General features: G+C 43.5%; 2 protein-coding genes across 2 annotated transcripts; one reads left to right on the forward strand and one right to left on the reverse strand.

The window, feature by feature from the left end:
• Positions 1 to 4,823: 4,823 nt before the first annotated feature.
• LOC123420138 (short-chain dehydrogenase/reductase 2b-like) lies at positions 4,824 to 7,212 on the forward strand. Its single transcript, XM_045107287.1, has 6 exons — positions 4,824 to 4,997; positions 5,622 to 5,670; positions 5,810 to 6,053; positions 6,180 to 6,245; positions 6,387 to 6,581; positions 6,683 to 7,212. Exons 2-6 carry the CDS (start codon positions 5,636 to 5,638, stop codon positions 7,079 to 7,081), a joined length of 939 nt encoding a protein of 312 aa, XP_044963222.1. The 5' UTR covers positions 4,824 to 4,997; positions 5,622 to 5,635; the 3' UTR covers positions 7,082 to 7,212.
• Positions 7,213 to 7,894: 682 nt separating this feature from the next.
• LOC123450930 (protease Do-like 1, chloroplastic) lies at positions 7,895 to 11,347 on the reverse strand. The gene is made up of 8 exons (XM_045127959.1): positions 10,875 to 11,347; positions 10,624 to 10,746; positions 9,794 to 9,965; positions 9,285 to 9,322; positions 8,978 to 9,176; positions 8,736 to 8,888; positions 8,209 to 8,343; positions 7,895 to 8,129 (listed from the first exon to the last, which is right to left on the reverse strand). Exons 1-8 carry the CDS (start codon positions 11,258 to 11,260, stop codon positions 8,052 to 8,054), a joined length of 1,284 nt encoding a protein of 427 aa, XP_044983894.1. The 5' UTR covers positions 11,261 to 11,347; the 3' UTR covers positions 7,895 to 8,051.
• Between the last annotated feature and the right edge of the window lie 209 nt (positions 11,348 to 11,556).

The following is an 11,556-nucleotide window of genomic DNA, read 5'->3' on the forward strand; positions in this document are numbered from 1 at the left end:
TCCGCGCGCCGTCACGAGTGTGAAATGTAAAAACGAGAGAAGGAAAAAAATGATGGAACCGTTGCTTTTATTGATGGATTGAGAGTATATATACCCCTGGTAGAAGGCAGTTACAATGAGGCAGTTGCTACAAGTAGCAACCGACATAGCGGAGATTAACCCTTTAATTAATCTAGTTAATTCATTTCTAACACTCCTCCTAATCACTGCTTGTCTTGGATATTTATTATCTTGATGAAGACTGCTCTATGTATGTGTCTTTGAGAATGTCCATCATCTTCGTGAAAGCCTTTGTATAATCTTGAAAGTCTCCCTCAAAAACCCTGTGGGAAAAAATATGAGGAGAATAGTGTAGATATGTTGCTAAAACTCCTTTAAACCCGATGGGAATATAATAAGGAGAAAATAGTGCAACATATAATGATTATTGTCTCTTGATAACTCAATCGAGAAAACCGTTGAAGAAGGAGAAAAATCAATTGTGAGTTTAGAGAACAATTAATATGTCTTAAATACTTCCTTTAAAAACCAAATAGGGAAAATAGAAAATATGGCACATGATTTTTGATAATATATTGCCTCATTAAAAACCTTTTTATAAGAAAATTGATGCAAAACTCATAAAGGAAAAGAGTACAATAATTATTATCTGGTGATAATTAATGGGTTATGATTCTAGGAGTTTCTCCCCCTGAAATTTGCAAATCTCGAAAACGTCTCATACCAATTCCATGAATATATTTCTGGAATGTTGAATTTGGTAAAGACTTTGTGAACAAATCTGCTAGATTGTCACATGATTTGATTTGCAAAATATCAATTTCTCCATCCTTCTGTAATGCATGAGGATGGAATAACTTAGGAGAAATGTGTTTTGTGATATTACTTTTCACATAACCCATTTGCATTTGAGCAATGTAGGCTGCATTATCTTCATATATAATAGTTGGTGATCCAAATGAACCAACACCGCATGAAGTTTGGATATGGTTAATCATCCTGCGAAGTCATACACATTCCTTAGATGCTTCAAATAATGCAATAATTTCAGAATGATTAGTGGAAGTTGCTACGAGAGTATGTTTTGTTGACTTCCATGAAAAAGCAGTTCCACCATATAAGAATACGAAACCTGTCTGTGACCTGGCATTATGAGGATCAGATAGATAGACAGCATCAGTATATCCTACCATAGCATATCTTGGTTTTTCTGATAGAATAAGCCAAGATCTTTTGTGCCATGTAAATATCTAAGGATATTCTTTACTCCCGTCCAATGACGTTTTGTTGGAGCAGCGCTATGTCTAGCTAGTAAATTTACTGCAAATGCAATATCAGGCCTGGTGCAATTTGCAAGGTACATTAGCGCACGAATGGCACTGAGATACAGGAACTCAGGTCCTAATATCTCTTCGTCATCATCCCGAGGTCTAAAAGGATCTTTATTCATATCAAGGGTCTGACAACCATGGGTGTTTTGGTTGGATATGATTTATCCATTTTTTTCAAAACCTTTTGAATATAAGCAGGTTGGTATACTAAAATTCCTGAGGGAAGATGCTCAAGTTGTAAGCCTGAGCAGAATTTGGTCTTTCCCAAATCTTTCATCTCAAATTCCGCCATTAGATGATTGCTTGCTTCTTCTATATGAGGTGTACTCCCAATGATATTGAGGTCATCAACGTACATTGAGATGATGCAAAATCCATTTGAGGATTTCTTTATAAATACACAAGGGCAATCATCATTATTTGAGTAGCCTTTTTGAATAAGGAACTCACTCAGTCGGTTATACCACATTCTACCTAACTGTTTTAAGCCATATAGTGACTTTTGTAATTTTACACAATATGCGTTGCGATTTGCTTTTGGATTCGGCATTTTAAGTCCTTCAGGGACCTTCATATATATGTCCGATTTGAGTGACCCATACAAGTATGATGTCACTACGTCCATTAACTGCATAGATAAATTTAGTTGTACTGCCATAGATATTAAGTATCGAAACGTTATTCCACTCATAACAGGAGAGTATGTATCATCGTAATCGATGCCGGGTCTCTGCGTGAACCCTTGTGCTACAAGCCTCGCTTTGTATCTCACCACCTCATTGTTTTCATTCCTTTTTCGAACAAAAACCCATTTTGCTCCAATAGGGAAGACATTGTGAGGAGTAGGTATTACTGAGGAAAATACCTCTCTTTTGTTGAGCGAGCGCAACTCTGCCTCAATTGCTTCCTTCCATTTAGGCCAATCAGGATGCTTGAGGCACTCCGTGACGGTCTTTGGTTCTGGATCCAGTTGAAGGGTTTCAGCAATTTCAGAGGCGAAATATATGTCGACAATTGTAGTCTCTCTATCATATGATTCTCCTTATTCTGTATAGTTTATGGAAATTTCTCTTATACCTTCAGACTCTATGTGATTTCCCACAACAATAGAATCATGGTGTTCCCATGTCCCAACTATTATGTTTTTATGCGCATTAATGCTAGGTTCAAGATGTTGAGCATCTGGTTGGTGTCCTTCAACTTGAGGTTGAATTGCATTTACTCGTAGAGGATTTGATTTCCTTTGTTTCCGCGGAGGCTTTTGAGAAGCTATATTCCGACTAACCAGATTTCTCCCCCTCTTACTCTCATTTGGGGTTTGAGTGGTTTTAGTTGGTACCTTCACTCGTTCTGGTGCATTAACAGCGGAAATATGTGATTTAGTGATACCTTTATGGTCAGTAAATGCATCTAGAAGATTATTTGCAATTTGTTGCAAATCTATGATCTTGTGAACTTCAGTTTCAGATTCTTTAGTACGTGGATCTAAGGACTGAATGCCTGTTACATTCCAATCTATTTCCTGGCACTCTTTGTGGTTTGATTCTCCCCCAAATGCCGGGAAATGGTCCTCATCAAAAATAGAATCAGCGTAAAGGGCAGTAAACAGGTCCCCTGTTAGAGGTTCAAGATATTTTATTATTGACGGAGAATTATAACCCACATAGATCCCTAGTTTTCTGTGGGGGCCCATGGATGTACGCTGCGGTGGTGATATCGGTACGTATACCGCGCAACCGAATTTTCACAGATGGGAAATACTTGGCTGAGTGCCACGTACTAGTTGCAGCGGAGAGGTTGTATGATATGCAGTTGGTCTGATTTGTATCAGACCTGCGCGTGTAATACCGCATGTGCCCAACAAGATGCTGGTAATTTACAATTCTGTAATAGTGATCGAGCAATTAATTTTACTCTTTTGATGAGAGATTCAGCCAAACCATTTTGAGTATGAACATAAAGCACAGAATGTTCTAAATGAATGCCCATAGCCATGCAATAGTCATTGAATGCACGCGAAGAAAAATCAGCGGCATTATCCATTTGAATTGTTTTTATCCTATTTTCAGGATGATTTGCTCTTAATTTGATAATTTGAGCAATTAGCTTGGCAAAAGCATGATTTTGTGTGGACAATAGACACACATGTGACCATCTAGTAGATGTATCTATGAGTACCATGAAATACCTAAAGGGTCCTGATAGTGGTTGAATTGGACCATATATATCTCCTTGAATGCGTTCAAGAAAATTTAATGACTCATTTTTAACTTTAAGATAAGATGGTTTAATAATTAATTTTCCAGTTGCACATGCGGTGCATACAAAATCTGATGATTTTGAGAATTTTTTAGTTGGAAGGCTGTGACCAATAGAATTGTCAATAATTTTTCTCATCATCCCTATGCCAGGATGACCTAGGCGATCATGCCAAGTCTTGAATTTATCAAGGTCTTGAAAAATTATTTTGTACGCAACATATGATACGGGCTTTATATAACTATAATATAATCCAGATGAAAGTGACGGGAATTTCTCAAGAATTTGTTTCTCAGACCCATTACTCTTTGTTAAAAGCAAATGTTCAGAATTATTTTCAGATATTGTTTCCAAATGAAAGTTATTTGATCTGATGTCTTTGAAACTTAGAAGAGTGCGTGTAGATTCAGGATACAATAGTGCATCCTCAATTACAATTGTAGTATCCATAGGTAGAACGAGTGTGGCTCGTTCTGAACCAATAATCCACGCATCGCGACCCGCAATGGTCATAATATTCCCTTTTCTCTTAGTTAGAGTTTGGAAATATTTTATTTCCCTTAATATTGTGTTAGTAGTACAACTGTGCACCAAACATAATTCTTCTTCCATTGGATTATTTTCCCGTAAAATCTATATAGAGTAAGAGAATATTTTAGGATGAAGCTTTATTGATCACCTCGTGCAATCCTAACTTGCCCCAAACCACTTTCTCCTTCGCACAGAAATAAGATCTGATGTGTATCTTCTAGCCCATTCGAGCATGATGGATAGATGAATGAAACTTTCATGTGTCTATTAGTAAGCGTAACACTGCAAGGGAGGGTTTCATGAAATGTACGCCCAATAAAAAAATTATCTTTGTCGGACAAGATAATTTTCAAATCTTACCCTAAATAGAATTGACATTGGTTCTATCCATACCATTTGCATGTTGCAATTTTATCCTATGTTGTTGATTTCATTCCTCCAAGTAAACCATCCAACGGTGAACATCCATTTTTTTTATAACTCCAAACAATAAAATCCGACATATCATGCACCGGAAGAGAAATCGCGGTCACTTTTTAAGCATCAATTGGCCATAACGTTTGTCTCACCAAACCTTGGTCCCAAGAATTCGTTCACGTGAGCACTTAAAGTAAGCCTCAGTGCCACGACCTACTAGCTAGCTCGCCCATGTTCCTTGCAGCCTCCAACATTGACCGAGTATAAGTTGAGTTCTTTGTCTCACCATGGCCCAGTGATAAATATACAGCGGAGAAAGCAAGTAATATCGGCCATCTCTTTTCCAAGTGCAGAGGCAAAGTTGTGCACGAGACACCTGCAGAGGGAACCGGGAAGGAGGGCGCGCGTGCGGCATCGACCAACTGCAGCGCAGCGGCGTCGTCCCGTCCGTGGTGCCAGGTTGATCCCTTCTTCCTCCCTCCTAGGCCCTAGCTCGACGGCGGGTTGGTTAGTAGGGGAGTGGGAGGAGACGGTGGGTGGAGGAGCACGACGGCGCGTCCTCTCTCCGGCGGCCTGCCGTGCCCACACCCCCGCCGACACCGGGTGAGGTAGGGCAGGCCGATGTGGGGAGGCGATGGTCGAGCGAGAGAGCTGGGACGCTGCTCGCTCGCTGCTCTGCTTCTTATTCTGCTTGCTGCTCTGCTTCTTATTTCATCCTAGTGTTGCAATCTGTACTGAAATTATTGCGGTGTATTGTTTTGTTGTATGGGTATAGCCATCAGAGATGTTTTGGTAGAGCAGCCTCTCAAGTGATTTGACAGAAAGAAAAAAACTTGATAGAAACTGAAAATTGTGAAGATCATGGGCTGGAAACATCTTGTAGTTGCTCTGCCTCTCATAAACTCTAAGCTGTAGTAGGTGCTATTGCAGATTATATATGGAACTGCTAGTAATTAACTTCTGCTATATAGTCATTTGCACCAAAAGTGTAGAACAAAGCATAGGACTGAATGTCTTCTCTCAAAAAACTGAAGCCATAATGCAAAGTTCTGTTGTACTATACCTCACAATCAAAACCTACAGGACTAGAAGACACAATGGAAGGAAGCATCCACGGCTCATCAGAGAAAAGGTGCGCATCTTACTGTCCCAGTAATACTCCATATAACATGACAATACACCGCAATATTTTCAGTGCAGATTGCAATAGAGTGATGCCTCTGTAGAGACAACCGCCTGTTTGATCAACAAGTTGCCACCATTTCTCTCAGGGTTGCGGTGGTGACCGGAGGGAATCGGGGGATGGGGCTGGAGATATGCCGGCAGCTGGCGGAGCACGGGGTCACCGTCGTCTTGACGGCGAGGGACGGGAAGCGGGGTGCTGAGGCAGCAGAAAGGCTCCGAGAGGAAGGGCTATCGGATATCGTGTTTCATCAGCTGGAGATCAGCGAGCCCGCCAGTGCCGCTGATCTAGCTGCTTTCATCAAGGGCAAGTTCGGCAAGCTTGACATATTGGTACTCTTTTTTTCTTTCAAATTAAGTTTTGAATATGCAATGAATTTTCGATACGTAAGTCAATTCCAGTGAAATTTGTGATGGTCTCTCTCTCTCTCTCTCTCGCACACACATGCCACACTGCAGGTAAACAATGCAGGAGTGCTCGGGGTGACGACTGATGTCGGTGACCCAGCAACTCTTCAGCAGACGGTAAATTTGTATGCGCCATATATGGCGAACTCTCTTCAAAATTACTAGATCACATTAAGATTCTACTTGTGGAGACAGTTTGGAGCTAAATTACTTACTGAAGTTTCTTTGGTTGCATCCATGTCCATCACTTGACAACAGCTTGCAGGCAAGGATGGGATGGAGAGAGCCGAATGGCTGAGGCAACGGACCACGCAGACCACCCAGGATGCAGAGGACTGCCTGAGGATCAACTACCACGGCAACAAGACCGTCACGGACGCCCTCCTGCCGCTCCTCCGCTCCTCCTCCGACGGCAGAGTCGTCAACGTAACCTCAGCCTGGGGGCTGCTCAGGGTACACACGATTGCATTGCATCTCCATGTAGAGTATTTCACAACAAGTTCAAACAAATTTCCTCACATCAACATGGCTGTGCATTTCGCAAAAAACTGCAGTATTTCAGTGGCGAGGAGCTCCGGCGGGAGCTGGACGACGTCGACAACCTCACGACGCAGCGGCTCGACAAGATGTCGGCCCTGTTCCTCGAGGACCTGGGCAAGGGCAATGGCGCCCTGGAGCGCCGCGGGTGGCCGGCTGACACGGTGTATGCGGCCTACATGGCGTCCAAGGCGCTGGTGTGCGCCTACACCAGGGTGATCGCCAGGGAGGAGGGCGCCGCGCTGCGGGTCAACTGCGTGCACCCCGGCTACGTCGTCACCGGGATGAACGACTACACCGGCGTCCTCACCGCCGCGGAGGGAGCCGCCGCCGCGGTTGCAGTTGCACTGGCGGAGAAGGGGGGCGTCACCGGCGCCTACTTCGATCGCACTGAACTGGGAGCGTCCTTTGTGTGATTTCTCCGTGGAGCAGTTGCTAGCTTGCTATCTTTTTCAATAAAGTTCAGTCTACTTAATATTACTTGATCTTTGCAATAACACAGTGGCATGAGTTGGTCCAGATATCAAGAATTATGTTCTGTTCACTATTTTTCTCTCTCTCTTAGAACTACACTCTCCGAGTCTCCGTTCACTATTATAAGATGTTTAGCTTTTATAAAATCGGATGTATGTACACGCATTTTAGTGTGTGTTCTCTCATTTCAGTCATGTATAGTCCATATTAAAATATTCAAAATATTTTAGAATAGTGAATGGAGAGAGTAGAACATTTCCAATGTCAAGGTAAATCTCTTGAAACCACTACTCCTCCTTCCGATCCATATTAATTGACGCTAACTTAGTAGTACAACTATAATTTTTAGTACAAATTTGTACTGTGTCAGCATCAATTAATTTGGACCGTAGGGAGTAGCAAACTGTATACATGCTAAGCACGTCATCAAATATGTAATAGCAGGGGGGAAATGCATTCTCGGCATTTTATTTCCTTCTGGACGAAGAATATAGGGCCCAACTCTTTAAAATCCTGATTCTTCTAACTTTAGAATCAGATTCTTGGTATGGGAAAAAGATACTTCTAGAATACCATGGATGATAGAATGGGGGTTCAATTAAATGATCACATACCAAAATCTTCCGAGATGAAAACTTTATCCAATGGATGGAGCATACCTAACGGCTAACATTTGATGTTATTGTCACACTATATAGTGGTGTGGAAGAGTAGCACGTGTAAGCAGATAGATCATGTACTGGAACAGGCGCACATAAGGCATGAACGATGAACCAAATTGATATTTTTCTTCCCTTTCTTTTTACACCAGGCAATTTACAAACATCAATTATGTACAAGGAGCTCCGTGGTAGGCCAACATGCTAATACCTTGTACCTACGTGAGAATACACCCGGGAAGGACCCAACTCACTATGTTTCGTCGAGCTTTGGTTCAAGGACCACAGCGATCTTCTCCTTCTTATCTCCGCGCAAGACTTCCACGGTCACCTTTAAAATAACAGAAGCGAGTACCTTAGAAGCCATCAAGGGAAAAAAATGTTCCTGTTGAACACGTGTGAAAGCTTACCGTCTCTCCGACTTTGCACTGATCCAAGATACGGTACAGGTCGCTTCCATTCGCAACCTTAGTACCATTAACAGAAGTAATTATGTCCCCGAGGATAAGTCGTCCGTAGGCATCCCGTTTTGTTGATTGCAGACCCTGCATACGACATAGCAAGCAGAAATATTTAGCTGCACAAGTCCTGTACCGCAGAAACGTGTCTGACAAAATGCATTTTACAATTATATGGAAGGAACAGGAAAGACGAGTTTATTCTAGACATAAGTTTGGTTCTTATCAAATGAATTACTGCTCTGTTTCTTAAGCTATTCTTAGTTCTGACAATTAGAGAAGGCACAGGAGAACATTGTTCAACAGATGCTATAATGTACTGGAGTGACAGTACAACGTTTTCTCATGCTAGGTGTAAAAAGATTGTTAACTGAAACTGAAACAAAATAAGAATTTCACTACGTATAAATATTTGGTGGTTTACAATCAAGTTCCATTCAATTTGCATCAAACATGTGTATAATATAGATGGACAGTACCGCTTTGCCAGCTGGTCCGTTTGGGGGAGCATCCAAGACAAGCACTCCACTCAATCCAAGCTGCTCCACAGATTGGTCAGGCGCAAATTTTATCCCCAAAATAGGTCTCGTCACTTTCCCGAATTTTATAAGCTGATCTACAATACCACCAACCTGAATATGGTAGAAACACATGCTATGTTATAAGCAAGAGAAGAAGACCTAGAACAAATCTGAAATTATGAATTAAGCTAGTGACATACTGTATCAACTGGAATGGAGAAGCCAACCCCAGATGATGCTCCTGAAGGTGAGTATATAGCAGTATTGACACCTATCAGGTTTCCAGAACTATCAAGAAGTGGGCCTCCGCTGTTACCAGGGTTGATAGCAGCATCAGTCTGTATTACATCCTGTATAGGACGTCCAGTTGCAGCTGAACTAATTTCTCTTCGCAATCCACTGGGAGAAGTCAGCAGAGAGCAAAAGAAAAGTGTCTCAGTTTACCAAAAAATCGAGCAAAAGAATCAGCCAACGAGGAGTTAATTTAACCAATCAATAATACTACACCTGATAACACCTGTTGTAAGAGTGTGGTCAAGGCCAAACTGTAAATATATAAATTGCAAATGTTAGACAGTAATCATTGGTTTCTTAAAGTAATATGCACATAATTGAAAGAGGACGCCAATTAACTGAAGTGTTTAAATCAACTCTTCCCATCCATGAACTATACTGAAAATTTACAAAACAATATGTCATACATAGTTGCTTAGCATAAACTCTGTTTGGCATTTCGGTGGTTGGACACTTGGACATGGTTAATTGTGTTATTATTTGTTTTTGATGCTTTGTAAAGTATTTTCATTTCCAATGCTATTGCTAACTCGACATAATCAGGATCTGAAACAAGCTGGCCCTATTGAAAATTCAACTCAGGTTCGGGAGTTGAAATGAAAACAAATTACCAAGGAACGCAAAATGCAAGTAACAAAAATACTGAATGATTGGTGTCAAACTTGCACATCAGCCGACATGTATAAATAAATCATAGAACAATTGGTGTAAGGAGCACTCACTGGGTTTCCAATGGCATACACTTTCTGACCAACCAGTAGGTCTGCTGACACACCAACTGGTAAAGGTCTTAGTTTATCCTTTGGTGCTTCGATACTCAAAACAGCGACATCCTTGTCCTGGTCAAATCCGACAACTTGCGCTTCGTACACCGACTGATCAGCGAGCGTGACCCTACGTAAAACTAAAACGGTAATTTCACTTCGCCATGATACAATTCAAGACAACCCTGTCATAAATATTCAACAAGATGGTAGCATACTATGTGCAGACCTGAGTAAATTGACATCATGTGACATTAGCAAGGAAGCAAACAAAGCATGACTAACATGTAAATGTGGTTTAGACGAAACCAAAGCGCATAACATGGGTCATTGTTAGCATTTTGTATTTTAGTCTCAGATCTAGCATCAAGTACTCGATGAAATTATGAAAAATGAAACGCAAAAATATAGTCACTCTAAAGCTTCAAAGATATGTCACTGTGTCAGGCTAAACATCTACTATATCTAGCCTACAGGCTACAGCCTAGAACATATGGACATATTTAGCTAGCACAATGAATCTAATTGATAATGAGTCGTTAGCAGCGATCGTTGCTGATAAAACTAAGCAACCACGTCCACATGGCCCATGCTTATGTTACCAATATCCAATTGCAGTTGTGTAACTCTCATTTCCCCTGTAACCCTGTGTAATGTTCAATTACACCATTCTATGAACCTTTTGGGTAACCGTTGAATCTACCAGAGTTGAGAGTTGGCATGCTGTGATTAGAACTTTGCGAAAGAAATATATCGGCAGCGAGCAGCTCTGTTAAGCATTAACCAACCTGAGGTCGGAGGCGCCACGGATGACATGGAAGTTGGTGACAATGTGGCCGAGCTTGTCCCAGACGAAGCCGGAGCCGGATCCCTGCGGCACCTCGAGCACGTCCAGCGTGAAGGCGTCCTGCCTGCACAGAGACCCAAAACAGAAACCCCAAGCTTCTTCGCGTCAGGCGCCGGCCAAGGCGAGAGCAATGGAAGGCGCCCAGGGGAAGGAAGCGGGCGAGAGAGAGAGAGGGGATCGGCCCGGCCGTACCTGACGGCGAGGTTGGTGATGTAGACGACGGAGGGAGTGTTGTCCTTGAATAGGCGCACGGTGGCGAGCTCGTCGGCCTGCAGCTTCCGCGGCGTGGCGACGACGAACGCGGACGCGCCCCCCGCGTCCCCGAGGATCAGCGCGGCGGAGGCGAGCGCCACGACCAGGGGCCCCGCGGCGGCCGCCAGCGCCCGCCGCGCGGCGGAGGCGACGGGGCCGGCCGCCAGGTCGCGGAGCGGCCGAGGCGAGGCGGGGAGCGCGAGGGGCCCCGCCGGCGGCCTGGCGGCCGCGGCGCGCGCGAGGTGGCGGAGGGAATGGCGCGCGCGCGGGCGCGGCGGGCGGGCGAGCGCGGACGGCGCGGCGAGGAAGCAGGCGGCGGCGGCCATTTGGGAGCGGGAGCAGAGCAGCGGCAGCCGCGGGCTGGAGCTCCCGTGGAATCGGGATGGGTGGACGCGCTGCGCTCCCCTTGGTCTAGTCTAGCGCTGCGCGGCTTACTGTCAAACCTTTTTTTTTTCCTTGTTGTTGACCGACGGCGTCTTCGTTTGGGTTCGGGTTGCTTCCGGTCCGCTCTCTCTTCATGTGTTTTGTTTTGTTTTGTTTCGTTTCGTTTCGTTTCGATTGTGGCCCAGGCCCACCGGGAACGGCTCTCGACGGTTCATGCATCTGCACAGTTTTTTTTGGT

The sequence above is a fragment of the Hordeum vulgare genome, chromosome 1H (assembly GCF_904849725.1).
Source record: "Hordeum vulgare subsp. vulgare chromosome 1H, MorexV3_pseudomolecules_assembly, whole genome shotgun sequence".
Classification (NCBI taxonomy): Eukaryota; Viridiplantae; Streptophyta; class Magnoliopsida; order Poales; family Poaceae; genus Hordeum; species Hordeum vulgare.

Bases quoted from the DNA above. Each gene is read 5' to 3' on its own strand.
- LOC123450930 (XM_045127959.1), bottom strand. From the start codon at position 11,260: ATGGCCGCCGCCGCCTGCTTCCTCGCCGCGCCGTCCGCGCTCGCCCGC. The intron at 10,747-10,874 runs GTACGGCCGGGC...GTCTCTGTGCAG, and splicing joins ATCACCAACCTCGCCGTCAG to GCAGGACGCCTTCACGCTGG. The intron at 8,889-8,977 runs GTATGTCACTAG...TACCATATTCAG, and splicing joins TCTCCATTCCAGTTGATACA to GTTGGTGGTATTGTAGATCA.
- LOC123420138 (XM_045107287.1), top strand. From the start codon at position 5,636: ATGGAAGGAAGCATCCACGGCTCATCAGAGAAAAG. The intron at 6,054-6,179 runs GTACTCTTTTTT...GCCACACTGCAG, and splicing joins TCGGCAAGCTTGACATATTG to GTAAACAATGCAGGAGTGCT. The intron at 6,582-6,682 runs GTACACACGATT...AAAAAACTGCAG, and splicing joins CAGCCTGGGGGCTGCTCAGG to TATTTCAGTGGCGAGGAGCT.